A 16,885-nucleotide genomic window follows, 5' to 3' on the forward strand; every position below is an offset into this window, starting at 1 on the left:
AAAAGGCACTAGCCCTGTTTCCATACCCTTGCTTGAACTTGAAATGAATATTTCAGTACAAAAAACGACACACCAGGACCACAACTGGAAAAGTGGCAGTTGCATTCGTCCTTCAGCACCGTACTAGAATTTTCTCTAAAATATCGACAGATTGTGTGACTCTAAAAATTTGGTTTATTATTGTTTAGGGTTTTCGTTACTTGGTTTGGTCACCATTTTTATCCACCATGCGCCCCCACCGTGGCGATGGGGCCCGTCGCAGGGTAGCCAGCGTTCGCTCAGTCGCAGTTTGGGGCCCGGGCGACCACTTTCGGTTGCTCTCGCGCTCGTCGCGACGTACGTGAGCTCGCTCTCCCACTTTCTCACGCTCACTCTCTTCCCACCGTTCTCACGCTTCTAGGGGCTTCGAGGGTCGAGAACGCGTTCTACACGAGCTCGGAGATCCGGGCAGTGTGTATGTTCTCCCGCTCTCCGAATCCTAGCAGAAACCGCACACACACACGCGTGCCGAAGCGATGGTAAAAGATTCGCGGGACAACGATATCCCGTCCTCGACGGTTCGACGGCAGCGCACATCCCGGAGAGCCATCCAGCTGTGAAGAAGGACGCCCTGAGTGGTTGTTTTTTCGAGCGGGTTTGTCGGGTCGCTGCGTGGGAGCACACCGGTGTGCGTTTGTGCGTGCGTGTGTGTCGAGCTCAAGTCAGTACGGTTGCTTTCGCTGTCGGCCACGGTTCACCATTGTTGTTTGTGTCGAGCACGGCGTGCCCCGGAACGAGCTGCCGGTTGCACCGATTGTAGAGCCGTTTGTGTGTTTTTTTTGTTTCACGCGCGTCGACCCTTTCCCTGCACGTCCCACGCGCCCCGCGCCCAGTGCTACAGTGTGTGCCCGTCTGGTGTGGTGTATGTGTTTGGTGACCGTTCCGTCCGCGGAAGCGCTGGCTGGGCAGAGGTAGCCGCGCCAGCCGAGCCAGCCCGATGCGTGCCGCTGGCGGACCGTGGAAACCGTCGGTCTACCGGTGGCGCGAACGCTCCGACCGCCAGCAGGCCGCACCACCACCACCGCCACCACCACCATCTTCAATCACCCTCGACGGCGATGCGCAGCTTCGAAGCGAACGAGCAGCCCGCGATCAACGCTCAAACCTACGATTGGCTACGATACCTTTTCCACCGCAGCAACTAGCATGTTAGGTAAGCCCAGGAACCCTTCCCTTCCCTAATCCTCCCACCCTCGGGGTTGGTGCGTGGGAAGCATCTTCCATCAAACATTTACCAGAAAGCGATTTCCCGGTTGTGTTCTTCCAAAAAGGGAACGTGTCCACATCCTGTTAAAAGCAGGCCAATACTAAAGCAACTATAAAAAGAAAACCAACAACAACAACAACAACAACAACAACAATAACAACAACAAACACCTAAACCCTAAACACGCAAAGCTTTCCTGCTGAAAAGGAGACCGTCGTTCGGATGCTGCCATTGCGTTACTAACACCAAACAGGACGCGGATGTGTTGCGAGATGTTGCCCACGTCGTGTGTCCCTCGTGTATTGTCATACATTTTGCAAACACATCTTTTTTTGTGTCCCTTTTTTGTCCTTGTCCTTTGAATTGTTGAAATTTAAATAAAGAGAAATGAAGGGATTCTGACCTTTCGACAGCGTTTTTGGTTGGCCGTTTTATCAAACCCATCATTTCCTCTTTAGTGTGAGTATTTAAACGCTCTAAAACTTTCATTTAACCTCTCTTTGATCTACTTTTGGTACATTTAAAATTTAATTTCAGTTGTGAAACAGTTCAGCTTGATTACCCAAGCTGAAATGAAAAGCCCGTGCGGTGCAAATGTTTTGCTTTGCGTAATGAATCACATCCACACTGCGACGTTTGCGGATGATGTGTTAATGGACTTCCGCGGTACACTGCCAGAACAGCCTTGTTTCACCTCTTGTGGTGGAAAGGTTAAAAACGTGCCTCGTTGTTGCATTAGCAAAGTGCAGGGAGAAGTGAATTAACCCGACAAGAAAGTATGAAACGAGCAGACCGGAGCTGCAAACTGTTCTCTTCACATCCCGCATGTGTTTGTACTGTGGTGGAAACAGAGGAAAACACACAGTGAGCCCGGGGACAACTTCTCCACTGTCTGCTATGTGCCCACTTGGCCATGGCTCTCCGGTTTTCCGGGTTTGCCGGAGGCATGTTGGTACAGCAAGCACTAGTTTGTGCGACTCTCTGCGCGTCGATTGTTTTAACCGACGCCTGCAGGCGTTCCCGGCACTACCTGTATGATGCTTGTGCGGTGGCTTACTGATCGCCCCCTCTCCTACCACCAAGCAAACACTCCGGCGCCCGTTCCACGCTCCTACACACTCTTGACGGTGTTTTGCTGCGATTTGTCGTTTTTTATTTTTGCCTCTCGCCGACGATTGTTTGCAAAACATGACCGTTCGCCATCGCTGCCCGGCTGCCAGCTGGCGCACATATCTCATTTGCCCAACATTTAACCGACCCTCGGTCTCCCTCTCTCTCACACACCGTGAAGCACCTGGCGTACCCATCGTAAATAATTTCACGATATTCCTATCTTTCCCGAGTTTTTCTTTCTGGCTGGAATTCAAAGCAAATCACGTTAGATAGCGTGTGATGCTGTTACAATTTATTAAAATATTTAGAGAGAAAAAAAAACACTCAGCTGAAAGACCGGGCGCCTCCATCAGCGTGTTTACAGTGAGGGAAGCGGTAAATCCCAAGCGTTTCAACCCTCCAATGCAGCATCTTTCCGGTTTCCACCGACAAACGTGCACGGTGTGGCTATTAAATCTTCAGCTGAGTCGTTTAATTCATTCCATCTCCTTTTCTCGAACGGATAGGCTCACGCTCAAACACAACAGACCGTCTGGACTTGCCTCATAAGACTCTTTCAAATTATTCTATCATCATTCAGTATTGTATTTTAAGACACAAACAATCATCTTGGTACAATAATCAATTTATTTGGAACAGCAAATTAATTTGACACGTTTGCAAACGAAAAGCACCGGGCGCCTCCATTGAAAATCAAACTATTTCTTGACGATAATTTTTCCTTCCATATCAGCCTCAAAGTAGTTTTTGATTGAATTTTATCAAACACTTCGACTAGCATGAAATACCACGACTTTTTCATATAGTGCAAACTTAGGCAATTGGCAAGCATATCGGCGTGCTCCTTAAAGTATGCAATTACTCAAACATTGGTGCGGAGCTACAGGTTTTGCCACTGAACAGGGGGTTATGGCAAACCGGGCCGTTGAAGTCATAACTGCGGCCGGTAATGTCACAATAATAGCCTCTTTTGTCAGTGTTCAATCAATTGCATACCTTTGGGGGTATTCCGATATGCTTGCAAATTCCTGTAGATATGTAGTGTTATAAAGAGTGCATAGATACGTATCTCTAAAGCCACATTAATAGAAAGACACGATTGCCTTCGTGTGCCGTGTTCTAAGACAAAACATGTAACTGAGAAAGGGCTAGAAAATATTTGATATAATCAATACAAGACATTCCTTCTTGGAAATAACTTTGCACCACGGGATGGCACGCGGTTTTCGAGTTTCTAAAAATATTTCTCAAGATTTCTATTCAGTTTTAACCAACGAAACAAAACCTAGAGAAAAAGTAATCTGATTTGTAAAACAAAACACGCAGGTTCGACAAAGCAACAAAAATAAAAACCACGTCTAAAACCAGGCGCCTCCATCGTTCGTTGTCGTCGCTCGGGGGAAGAAAAGAAATTCAGCGCTAGAGGGAAAACTTTCCACTGGAAACTCACACATGGCCCCGAGGATGCTGCCCGTTTGCCCGGACGAAAGCTTCCCACGTGCGGCAAGAGATTTCTCCTGCCACGTGAGGAGAATGTTTTTGTGTGCCGGGGAAAAGAGGAAAATTCTTTTCTTTCTCGAACTTCCCACCGCTTTTCGTTGAGGTTGGGAGATGTTCAACGTCATGGCAAGGCGAGGGCAGAGAAATACCATTACCATTTCCGAGCTGAAAACATCCAAATCAATAATTCGGTCCACGCGACTGGAGGGACGAGGGGGGCGCGGAATGTTTTGGGAGATGAGGGGGACGAATAAAAAAAATAACACACGGGAAGAGCAAGTTTCTCCGTCACTCAATTTTGCTGGCGCTTTGCGGCGCTTTGATTTCGTACACTGCTACCACCACCATTCTCTCAATCACGGTTTTCCCGTGTCGCGAAACTTCGTGTCTCTCGGTTTTTCTCACTCACTTCCAATCTGCCGGTTTTTGTGTTTTTTTTTTGTTATTTTATTATTCACAATCGTCCCATTTTCTCTTCCTACTTTCCACCTCTATTTATTTCTTCCTTATTTCCGCTGACTCGTGCCGAATTCGGATTTCGTAGCGCAGAGTGTTGAATGCTCTTCCGTCGTCCCGTTGACCTTTTCCGACCGCGAAACCTAGACATCTTACGAAGCCCGCCCGAACCTTCCCGGCCTTCGCTTTTGTTGACGGAGCAGGATGCAAATGAAAAATAAACTTCAATTTACATGCATCCAACCACAATCACGAGCTCCGCCGTAGACTGTTTGGCGCAGTGTGCACTTTCTCCGTAAATGGAACTCCTCGGTGAAGAGGAGGTGTTGCCGGTGAGCGAGGGATTCTTGGAAACTGTCAAAAGAAATTTTAATGACACCGCATCGTGACAGTGACGAGATCACTAACGAGCATGGCTGGGACGAACGAAATCCGAATAAGAATGCTGAAATACAAACCAACTTGCTTTTAAGTTGCATCAAACAGAAATTCCAAGCGTTTTTCATCTTATGTTTTGTTATTGGAGCATGAAGTATGACACACACAGAAACAATAGAAGAGAAAACGGAGATAGAAATAGAAGCAGAAGACCTCCTACAAAATGTTGGAATCAATGTTCACAGTTGTCTACAAAATTATAACACCATTCTGTTCCTCAACAATTTCAAAACTCAATTCTAAACACGCTGTACGGACTTTGATTATTAATGTTTGATTTGGTTTCCGTTTGCAGGAATAAACTGGAAGCAGCCGAATCGCACGATGGCGATTACCGCCGCGCTTGCACTGAGTGTGCTGTACATACTGTACACGTTCAACGCCTGTCTGCTATCGAGCATCAACCGTACGCTGAAACAGGTGCGAAGTACTGATACCCGATGCTGAGTTTATGTCTTAACAATAGCTTGGTTCTAACGAAGATTTAACACTTGAGAAACATGCCAAATCAACCGTGATTTGAAGTTTTAAACAACATAAGAAATGGGTTCTGAAAATCATTAAAGCTTAACTTGGATTTGCTCAAAGTCATCAACCCCCCCGATTACGTTCTCAAATTTTACACAACTTCCGTTCGTTTGGGTTCGAAAGCATTCAGGATTACCTTAGAAGACTTTTTCATTTGGTTGAACTAAAAATAACGTTTTGGTTTTAGGATGAATGTAATTTAACGTGAAACCAATGGTCACATCTAACTAGAAAAATATAGACAAGATTTATTAGTTGCGTGCCCTCAGATGCTAAAACCGTTTGATGGAAATAATCTAAAGCCTGAGAAAAAAGATAATCAACTTTCATCGATTCGTACCATCTAACTTGAACCGGGCTGAAAAGTTTCTTCACATTGCTTTCCACAAAACGGGACGCAACTTTCATGAGCAATATATTATTTTTTTTTTTTAATTCAACTCAACCACCCTATGAGATAATCAAAATTATTCAGAAACGCAATACAAAAGCAGTAAACAATTGATTTTCACTAGAGTTACAAATTACGTTACAAACATTTGATTACTTTTCCATGCGAGAAATGGATAAACAAAGCATAAAACAGTATTTTATCGTTGTTGCTTGCCTCACGTAGACCATATTAACTAAAATCTGGCTTCTGAAATCCTCAAATATACAAAAAAGTTCCTTTTTCATAATAAGCACAATTAATTGTGGGGCCTGAAAAACACTTTATCTAAGTACCTGCATCATTTTTCCGTTTGTGTAAAACAAAATAGTTAGTAGTAAACATTAGGATATAGAAAAAGGTATAGCCCAATATTTTAATGAAAAGGGTAAACAGTTACCAGTAGTTGTTCATTTAAAAGCCAAGTTGCTTAGAATCCAATTGATAGAGTAATGGAAATGCTAAGAAAAATAACTCACTTTAGAAATTTAATCTTAATTTAACAATCATCACGACGATTCCAATCATTTAGTTAATCTCAAAAGTACATCGAATCTCAAAAGTGAGTAATAGAGTTACTAGTCACCAAGGAGATTATAATCCACCACAAGGAACTGATTCCCAAAAAGGAGTCAAAGTCCCAATCACGGATTGAACTATCAAACAGGAAAACAGTTTTAATGAAAACTTAATGTAGTTATTGGATTTTCAACAACGAACAACAAAATAATAGCTGTTACGAACAACAACGAACAACAAAATAAGCTTGTCCCGAATATCGATGATACACTAGAGTCCTGCGCCATTCACGAACACATAAGCGATTACGCCTCGTTTTACATCAATTTTAATCTTTTTTCTTTGCAAAATCATCATTAACACATTGTCCCCGTTAGTTTATCAACTCATTAACGCGGATGAAAGGGATTCGAATCCATGATTGAGTTTCGAGTCCCGGATTGAGATTGTTATTCTACTCCTTGTACGGATTCAAATACAGGTATAACTCTTTTACTCACTCTTGGGATTCGACTCTCTGTATAGGATTTAAATAAAAAAAAAGCTACAAAAACATTCCGTGAGGTTTGCAACCGATCGATTCAAGAGTGAGATTTGACTCACTTACTCATGCTTACTAAGTACGCACATGACTAGATGGGAGTCGATGGCTACTTCCTGACAGTATTTTTATTCTGGGAAGATTTTGGAGACTTTGTGTATTTATTTCCATTTCGTCTGTTGTTGTAGGTTCCATCGGTGGGCAGTGCGACGGCGGCGACGACGATCGAGCGACCAACCGCTCCGACTCAGCTCCCGCAAGTCCGGATCCTCGGATCGATCGTGCGCATCGTGCCACTGACCGACGACGGCGAGCGGCTACCGGCGGGCGGGGCAGGCGTAGCGAGCGGCACCAACACCTCCGACGGCTCGCCCAAGTACCGGTTTCTGCGGCAGCAGGGTCTGCGTCCCTCGCGCCACCTCCCGGACGCACTGATCATCGGCGTGAAGAAGAGCGGGACGCGCGCCCTGCTCGAGTTCATCCGGCTGCATCCGGACGTGCGGGCGGCCGGCTGCGAGGTGCACTTCTTCGACCGCCACTACGGCAAGGGACTCGCCTGGTACCGCCACCATATGCCGCCGACGATCGAGGGCCAGCTGACGATGGAGAAGACGCCGAGCTACTTCATCACGCGCGACGCCCCGCGCCGCGTCCACCACATGAACCCGGCCACCCGGCTGCTGGTGGTGGTGCGGGACCCGGTCACGCGCGCCATCTCCGACTACACGCAGGCGCGCAGCAAGAAGCGCGACATGAAGCGCTTCGAGGAGCTGGCGTTCACGAACGGGTCGGCGGGCGGCGTCGTCGACACGAGCTGGGGCCCGGTGCGCATCGGCGTGTACGCCAAGTACCTGGAGCGCTGGCTCGAGGCGTTCCCGCTCCGGCAGCTGCTGTTCGTGAGCGGCGAGCGGCTGATCGCCGACCCGGCCGTCGAGATCGGGCGCGTGCAGGACTTCCTCGGCCTGAAGCGCGTCGTCACCGAGAAGCACTTCTACTTCAACTCGACCAAGGGCTTCCCCTGTCTGCTCAAGTCGGAGGAGCGCTCCAGCCCGCACTGTCTCGGCAAGACCAAGGGTCGCAACCATCCGCGCATCGACGCCGCCGCCATCGACCGGCTGCGCGAGTTCTACCGGCCGTTCAACCAGAAGTTCTACCAGCTCACCGGCATCAACTTCGGCTGGCCGTAGAACCGGCTCACTCCCACTCTATCTCTCCACATCTCTCTCTATCTCTCTATCTCTATCTCTGCATCTGCCATATGCCAAAGCGTCACACAGACGAACGAAACGAAAAGGGGACTACACACTAGCGTTCTTCCTGGAGCTAACTACAACAGACCGAACACTAATTAGAAACTAATAAAAACACCACACACAAACGGAGGGCGAATGAAGCGTACCAACTGTACAGACCGGGAGTGGTAAAATGCCTACATTCTCCCCGTATAGACTGTGTATCCAACTCCCCCGAACCCCTTCCCGGAGGAGGGGGGCTTTAGCGAGGGGCGACTTAGCTAGGTTAGGGTGAACAAATTCGAAACAGTGTATTTCGCCAAACGATGGCCGACGAAAGATAAAAAAAAGCTGCTTCAAACATGGTGACAGCCGGGAAACTAAAAAAAAGCAAGCATACCGCATAGCAGTTGACAAGGAGGCGCTTTACGCGGCGTAGTAGGTTACGTTTAGGTTTTCTAAGGTGATATCAACTGTAACTTAACGCCTAAGGCAAAACTCTCGATATTTGTGTAAATACCTACCGGACACACACGAAAGCAGAATTGCGTATGATTATCAACAATCGTTGGGCCCGTGTGCGCAAGCGCGAGAACAGGTAACGCCACGCTTAGCACACTTACGTTGTTACGGCATAGACTTAGCGTTTTTTCGATTCACCTCCCAACCTATTTGTACCCCCACACTCAGTGTACCGTAACGTCGATGGAGCTTCTCCACCAACAAGCGCCTGCCGGAAGCGGGGGAACTCTTTTTGTGGTAGATGGCATCAACACCCACCCATCAATCTACCTTTTAGTGTTGATGTCTTAAGTAACTCCTGAATCCGGACGAAGACTAATGTCGTAGAAAACTACCTAATGATGATCCTTAACCGGTAATGCGCTTGTTGTTCGTGTGGGAAACAAATGTCCTCAACCTACCCCCACCCTCTATCTTCCCCCTCCCATCCTCCATTCGTTGGCCTACTGCCACTGTATGCGTCCTCAACAACCTTTACTGTGAAAAAAAAACGCTTCGCCATTAGCATGTCGCGCCTTAGACTATTTGTAGATCAAATAAAGTAAAATGGATAACAATTTTATCCGAACAGATCCCCAACCGTGTTTCTCAATTATCGACGCAACCGATAACCTGCTACCGGAAGTAGTACAATGTATTTTACAGATAAATAATATAGTTATCCTCCCGAACGAGAACCTCCAATATTGAAAAGCTCTTGGTTGTCCAGGAAGTCTGCCTAAGATGCCATTGAAACTATTTCACGAATTCTCCCCCCGAAACACCCTGACGTCTTCCTATGCTTCTGTTGCAAACGCAATAATCATACCTTTGGTCAGCAATGAGAGCTTGTTTGCACCTTTTTTGAACTCTTTTATTATGCGTTAGTAACAGAATGCACCGATTACCAGCTCGGTGCTGAACGGTCGTAGTTCCTAGCACCATGTACCTCTCAATTTTGTGCCACTTCGGACAGTTACTACGCATCTTGCAACATTCTTTCAAAAGCATTTCCAACAGATCATCTTTTGTATAATTATTAATTTAATCTATCGGAAAATTCGGTAAAAACGGCTTTTTACCGTATAAATAAATAAATTTTTTTCTTCTCGAACGAACACTAAAAAATACGGTTCCAGTTAACGTTAAAACAATGAAAATTAGACAATTCCCTAGGAAAAGCCAGAAAACCAGAAAACTTGATAAAAGCCTTTCTCCATTTAAAAAAACTAATAAAAATAAGTGTTTGTTTGTTTTTAATGCAAAAACTCAATATCGGCTGAGCCAATCATGACGATATAATCGGATTATTTGTTCGTTTTTATTCATGGTAGGATTAAAGAAAAGAAAACTTTAAAATCAAATATACGATTTATAACTAAAACTAAGAAATCTTAACCAAGGTTTGGGATGATGTTTTCCTTCTTATCCATAGCGAATAAAATTGTGATAAATCACGAGTTGAATGTGTTTTGTTGCGTGGTAGAAAAAAGCTTTGTTGCACGTACCCATTTTTCTATGGTAGTGCTCATATAAATTGATTAATCGTAATGAAAATAAAAACGAAACCGTGAATCGTTCACTGGAATTTTAAAACTCTCTTTGCATTTGTCTGATATTCCGCGACTTAAAAATGACTCTGTTATTGTTATTTGTCATCATCTTCATGCACCAAATCTATGGGGCTTCCCTTGAGCTGCAATTCTTTGTTGTTTTTTTTTTTTAATATTAGTGTATTATTAATATTGGACGAGGCGAAGTTCGTTGGGTCAGCTTGTATCACATACAACAGAAAGTCTTCTGTATTCAGAAAGATATATTAGAGAAGGTATAAAAATAAAAGAAAAGGAAAAGTTCCGATTCTTTAATGACCAAAACGGAGCAGTAGTTGATCGTGAAGGACGCTAGAGGATTGGAAAAGATCAACCAACATCAATTATGGTTCCTTACTAACTATGCCGTAATGTCACCTGATTATCTTTTCGTGAATATTTTATTGAAATACGAAACGGGTGCCATTTTTCATAAACATTCTTAGAGCTTTATTCAGTTACCATACCTAGAGAAAGTTAGTTTATTTTCTATTAATGCATATGTTAGATACAGTTCATGGTAGTTGACACACTGGGAGGGTTAGCTGCTGGTGAAGAAATCCGAATTCAGAATGGAACACACTCAGCGCCAACACAAGCGTACCTGGGACAGATAGAAGCTTCCTCTGGAATAGCAAATCATTGTCCCAAGGCTACACCATCGTTCGAATGTTTAAACTTTGTTGTAATAAGCTGTATAATGATGTGTTTTGGACAGTGCCTACGCTCGAAAACTGGTAGTTTACTCACAAAGCCTGGCTCAAACTGTTACTCTTACAATCCTTCATCAATTCTCTCGCGACATCTTAGTTCTAGTTTAAGCATAGATGAATGTTACATAGATACATTTGAAGTTGATACATAGATACATTTGAAAATATATAATTGATTGATTAACGCTACAGTTACACGTGTGATGTTAACCTTCACTAGCTGCATTTGTTTGCTTTACTAGTGAAAAGAAAACCTCACGTGTTTATACAAGATGCAATATAAATGTGCTGTAACCTAGCTCGAACTGTGTGATGGAAATTTGTGATTTATATGCTAGTTCTTGCAATTTCATTTCTTTTATCTTCTCGTTGTGAAACGGTAACGGATCATCAATAGATGATGATGGAATGGTGTTAATGGAATGCAGGAATGTTACATAGATACATTTGAAAATATATAATAGATTGATTAACGCTAGAGTTACACGTGTGATGTCAACCTTCACTAGCTGCATTTGTTTGCTTTACTAGTGAAAAGAAAACCTCACGTGTTTATACAAGATGCAATATTAATGAGCTCTAACCTAGCTCGAACTGTGTGATAGAAATCTGTGACTTATATGCTATTTCTTGCGATTTCATTTCTTTTATCTTCTCGTTGTGAAACGGTGACATCAATAGATGATGATGGAATGGTGTTCCAAAACCTATTGCTTTCGACCTCATTTCCTATAGGAGCGCGATGGTTTCCTGTGGCGCCTCACTTAAGACTTTTAGCCGGCCATTTTGTTGTACTTATGCATAGCGATCATTGCAAATTATCTCTAACTTAATTAGTTATAAGCAACGGCTTCGATCAAATTAACCCGATCGAATCGAGTTGTCAATTTTCACACATTTCGCGTCAGAAGAACCGAGCCTTTGGTTGATATGTATGAAAATCTACAACAAGGATCGATCGGATTAATCCAATCGAAGTCCGTGCTGAAGCTTTGTAGACATACTTTGTTTGCACTGTTCTTCTAACAATGCTTCACTACTTGCTCTGGTTAATTCTTGGTTCGATTTCGATCTGCCATCTCTAGATTCAATCATCATTGATAGATGATGAACAAATACATTTGGAAGTATTTCATTGTTTCAACAAAAGTAAGCTTCTATTGCTTCTAACGCCTAAGGCCGAAAAGAGCCTACGATAATGCTAACACTAGAATTCAAACCGCCTTTTCAACCGCAACGAAAATTTCTATTTAGTATTTTGAAAAAAAAAAAAGCTTAGTAAAATCCACATCTTCATCTAAACCGAAAATATCGGATTTTTCTGTTCGATAACCTATTTGACTACTCCTAGATTGCTTTTTAACGGTAATTTTGACTCGCTCATTTTAAAACCCTTCAACTTTGCTGTCTTTGAAGATTTTTCATATAGGAAACGGTTACTTTTTAGTACAAAATAAAATTAAAATTTGAAATATCAAACCACATTTTTGCAACTAACTAAATATAAATATATAATTAAATATGAAAACAGTTTTTAACGGTGGCCGAATGTATAAGCATTCTAGCGCACACTTACTTTTCCGGAATTCACGTGAAATTTTATGAAAAACTAAAAGATGAAAAGGAGTAAAAATAGCAGATTGATGAACTCGTACATCGTATAATTCAATAGTTCAAAAGATAGTCAATAATGTTTACAGATTTGAAAAATCTTCAAAGAAATGTTAAAAAGAGCGGTCAAAATTATCACTGAAAAAGCATTCGAGCAAGATTTCAAAGTAATGTACGCTAGTGTTGAACGTCAGATGTTAAACCGCACTAGTTTGTACAAGGCGCAATATTAATAAGCTGTAGGTTTTAGTTCCATCTTCAGGAGAGAGAGAGAGCTAGAAAGAAAAGGAAGATAATGAATCGGTAAACCGAAATGAAGACAAATTTAAGCATACCTGTGAGGGAAAGTAGGCAGCTCAGATGACACGGTCGCAGAACTGGCAGAAGCGTGATTGGCAGCGTGGTCCTGGGAGCTGGTGTACTTCCCGAAGGTGCTGCTGCAGCTCGCACGGCCTGGCGGTCTTAAATGCGCAAACCCGGCAGACGCAGGCGACGGCGGGGCACGCTTTCAGGTGACGATCCATGCTGCCCATCATGAGGGACCGGTGGCACCCCGGACAGAACGCGCGTTTGTGTTCCATTCGCGTATGGTTATTGTACGACTTGAGATCGGTGAACTCAACCTCACACACCGAGCACCGGTACACCAGCAGCAGCGTGCTGCGTTCGTCTAGCACGAATTCGACGTGCGCGGGGAAGGAGCGCATGTCCGTCTCACTGATTCCCGAAACCATCGCGACATACCCTCGGTCTACGGTGACCCTGCCGTTCATCGGAGGACGCTTTCCGCTGGTGGAAGGTTGTGGTTGAGCCTCGATCTGACGTGATGTTGACTGAGCACTTGGCGGCGGGACGAGTTCGGACGGTCCTGCCTGCGGCGTGCTGCTGGAGACCGCTGACCGTTTACGCGGAAGCGGCGTTGCCGGCCGCCGTTTTCCCGTGCGGGAGTGCCCCGGCTGGTCTTTTTGCCCCACGAACTGCACCGGCTGGCGTTTCGATGCTGGCTGGCGCTTCGGTACCGGCTGGCGTTTCGCTACCGGCTGGGGATTCATTCCCGCCCTGGCGAGTTCCTCGGGCGTGAGAATCTCCTGCGGCCAGTACTCCATCGTCTCGATACTCACCAAGCGGACTTCAACAGGAGCTTCCAGCCCATCTACTTGTATGTTCACCAGTGGGGGTCCTAACCCTGACATGGCCTCTGGGATCGGCACGTCCAGTTGACCCGGCTGACGCTCCGTTTCCGGCATGGGAGCTTCTGATTGCGGATCGTTCCTTGCCGGGATCGATATAACGTGGGATGCCATGCCTTCCAGGATTGGCATATCGGGCAGACGCGGCCGGCGATCCAACTCCGGCGTGGCAGGCACCAGCGACTGACCCTCCTGACCCTGCGACTGACCCTCCTGAGCCCTTACCGGGGTCGGGAATGCGGGCAGACGTAGCAGACGCTCCAACTCCGACATGGTAGGCACCAGCGACTGACCCTCCTGAGCCTGCGACTGACCCTCCTGAGCCTGCGACTGACCCTCCTGAGCCTGCGACTGACCTTCCTGAGCAACTCCGAGGGTATCGAACTCCGGCATGGTAGGCTCCAGCGACTGACCCTCCTGGGCAACTCCGAGGGTATCGAACTCCGGCATGGTAGGCTCCAGCGACTGACCCTCCTGAGCCGGTCGCGGTTCCGCTTCCAGCGCCCGTACCAGAGTCGGCATATCGGGGAGTCCCGGCCGACCCTCCAGTTCCGGCATTGGGGAACTTTCCGGCTCCTCCTTGATCGGCATATGGAAGTATCCCGGCCGAGGCTCCAGTGTCGGCGGGGGGGGGAGTCCCGCCCGACGCTCCAGTTTCGGCATTGGCAGATCATCCTCATCCCACGTTTGGTATGTCGCCGGTCGAGGTCGCAATTTCGGCAGCTGTACCATGTACGCGGAGCGGTTCACTGGTGGCGCAATTTCCTGTCGGTACTCATCCAGGTACTCCTCCTCCACTACTTCGCACTTCACCTCGCGGGAGAAATCCTCCTCCGACTGCCAACTGTGCTGCCCGTCACGATCCATCCCGGTGGTGTTGAGGGTATTCGATCGGTGACGCAAGAAACTAAGTGAGAATAAAAAAAAAGGCAACACAATCGAACTTGAACCAGACTGCAACAAGCAAGCAGGAATCCACAGGAACAAAGCACCATTCAGGAGGGAGATCAAATTTAACGCTTACCCTTGCTTTAACAGCCCACAGGAAAACGGAAGACGAAAGGCAGTAGAAGCGCGAAAGCTGTTGCGGTTTTACCACACACCCCTTCCGAAGTGTACGTGTGTGGGACAAGGAGAAGAAAGACAGAAAAAGAGAGAGAGTGAGGGAGAGGATGTGACGGCCGAAAGTAATAAAACTGGCGGGATTCACTCACAATAACACAACGATAATTCTCCACGGTTGTAACGCGCGCGACTTAAACTCCGAACCGTTTGCTTCAAGGCTCGGCTGCAGACTGAAGACCCGACGGCGATCGCATCGCCTTACAAGCGACGGGGAAATACAGTGTTTGCCACCACAGCAACAGTTCGAGGTCGTCCTTCGTCTACTAAACGGTGCTTGGTAAAAAAAAAAATAGATATTAAAATTAAATGTTTTCCACCTTCCGTTCTTGTGTTGTTTAGATGTGCTTTAGTCGTTCTGACTGGTCGACATTTCGTCATAATTTTTCATATAATCGAACATTTGAGGTACTAAAATATTGCCCTGAACAACACTGTAAATACCGCGTGTGTAGTAGTGTGCGTGTCATCCTTACCTTCATCGTTCGTTGGCGAGCCGTGCAGCTGCGGCGTTCGGGCATGATCGGCTAATGGCATTATTGTATTGTATTGAAAAAAAGAAGATCGGACGTGCTGAACAGAAAAAAAACAGCCTACCGAGAACAATCAGTATGTTTGTATGTATCGTTTTTTAACGTTTCGAGTAGAAGTAAGAGGAAAATCTCTTTGTTCCCTTGCTCTGAACACTGGTGAACGGTATTAAATCAGTACAGCATTGCAGTAGGTTTCACCGCGAAGGAAACAAGAAGATCAGCGTGGTATGTCTGGAAAGCTTCTCAAGGCTACGCGGACCACCAATAAAGCGTAATACCTCCTGCGGGGAAAAGCATACGGAAGCGCAGACGGTTGCATTTATGGTTGGAACAATACTACAACATATGATCGACGTATTTCTGGTTTCAAAATTCATTATTTTATTCGATGCATCCTGGTTTAAAAACAAATCATTGTTTGTGGACTGAAAAATTCTCTGTAAAGCAGAAGAAAATTTATTTGCAGGTGGGTGATTAGCTCGTGTCATTTACGTGTATTGCTAGTTGGATTAACAAAACTATTAAAATATTTCGAAGGCTCTTTCTTATGCCCATAACGTTAACGAACAACATTCATGGGTAAAGCATACGTTATCGTATGTTAATTTCCGGCTGTTAGTCCTAAAACACCAGCAGCTGAACCTAAACTAAGCTATAAAACTTTCAAAAATATACCAACCTTTCCAAAAGGGCCGTACAAGGCTTTGTTCAAGCCTAGCTCGGGCAATAGGTTCGTAGTCCGTATTGTGAATTGTAAAAGGAAAACACAAAGAACACAAAAGTTATTAAAATTATGAAAAACAAAAACGGTTAGAAACAGAAAAAACAAAATTCAAAAATTTATACTTTTCATGTTTCAAGGTAAACTACTTGAGTCTTTGTTCAGATTTTTGTTCCTAACTTAATTAAGTTGAGCTCAAAAATGTTGATTTCCTATTTAGTCGTTTTAGTCATCCAACACTGGAAGCCAGCAACAATTAGCTCTAATAAGTTTTTGTAAAATAAATAAAAAAACATGCAACATAACAACTATAGCAATACTAAAATCAAGTTCTTTCGGAAGCTAAATCTTTACTTGTCTTCGAAACACGTTGGTTTAATAAATGTTGGGAACCAATTTTATTAAAAACGACTGTACTAAAAAATTTGAAAAAGTACAAATTGAAAACATTTTTTTGAGATGGAATATTTCAAAACGCTCAAGAGAGATGAAATTTCAAACAAATAACTGAAATCATGATTTGTTTTGCACAAGAATGCAGAAAAATTTCAAAAATGTATATTTTTCATATTTCAATTAAAATTACTCGAGTCTTTGCCCAGTGTTTTGGTTCTTAACTTGTTCATCACGAAACAAATTTTTTATGTGAAGTAGTGTGTTACTTTGCTAGTGTTTTCTTTGGATTATTACACTTTCACTGTGGTAGGCTTTAGTAAATACCAATTACCTACATACTGGGTCACTGGCAATTCGGAATTTGCCTCGAAACTCATATAGTATTGTACTAATATAGTAGTAGGTTGTAGTAGGTAAATAATCTTTAGGGATGCTTAGTCTATTTTTTTAATGATTTGAAAACAAGTCTTGGCATTTCAAACATGTGCATATGAACGAGTTTT

General features: G+C 44.6%; 2 protein-coding genes across 2 annotated transcripts; one reads left to right on the forward strand and one right to left on the reverse strand.

Annotated features, from left to right (window-relative positions):
- Window positions 1–1,185: 1,185 nt before the first annotated feature.
- On the forward strand, window positions 1,186–7,958 carry LOC131291158 (heparan sulfate glucosamine 3-O-sulfotransferase 6). The gene is made up of 3 exons (XM_058320348.1): window positions 1,186–1,192; window positions 5,049–5,173; window positions 6,960–7,958. The coding sequence occupies exons 1-3, from the start codon at window positions 1,186–1,188 to the stop codon at window positions 7,956–7,958; spliced, it is 1,131 nt and encodes a 376-aa protein (XP_058176331.1).
- A 4,818-nt stretch (window positions 7,959–12,776) lies between these two features.
- LOC131291159 (protein piccolo-like) lies at window positions 12,777–14,477 on the reverse strand. The gene has a single exon (XM_058320349.1). It carries the CDS (start codon window positions 14,475–14,477, stop codon window positions 12,777–12,779), a length of 1,701 nt encoding a protein of 566 aa, XP_058176332.1.
- Window positions 14,478–16,885: the final 2,408 nt, after the last annotated feature.

Source organism: Anopheles ziemanni, chromosome X, assembly GCF_943734765.1.
Source record: "Anopheles ziemanni chromosome X, idAnoZiCoDA_A2_x.2, whole genome shotgun sequence".
NCBI lineage: Eukaryota > Metazoa > Arthropoda > Insecta > Diptera > Culicidae > Anopheles > Anopheles ziemanni.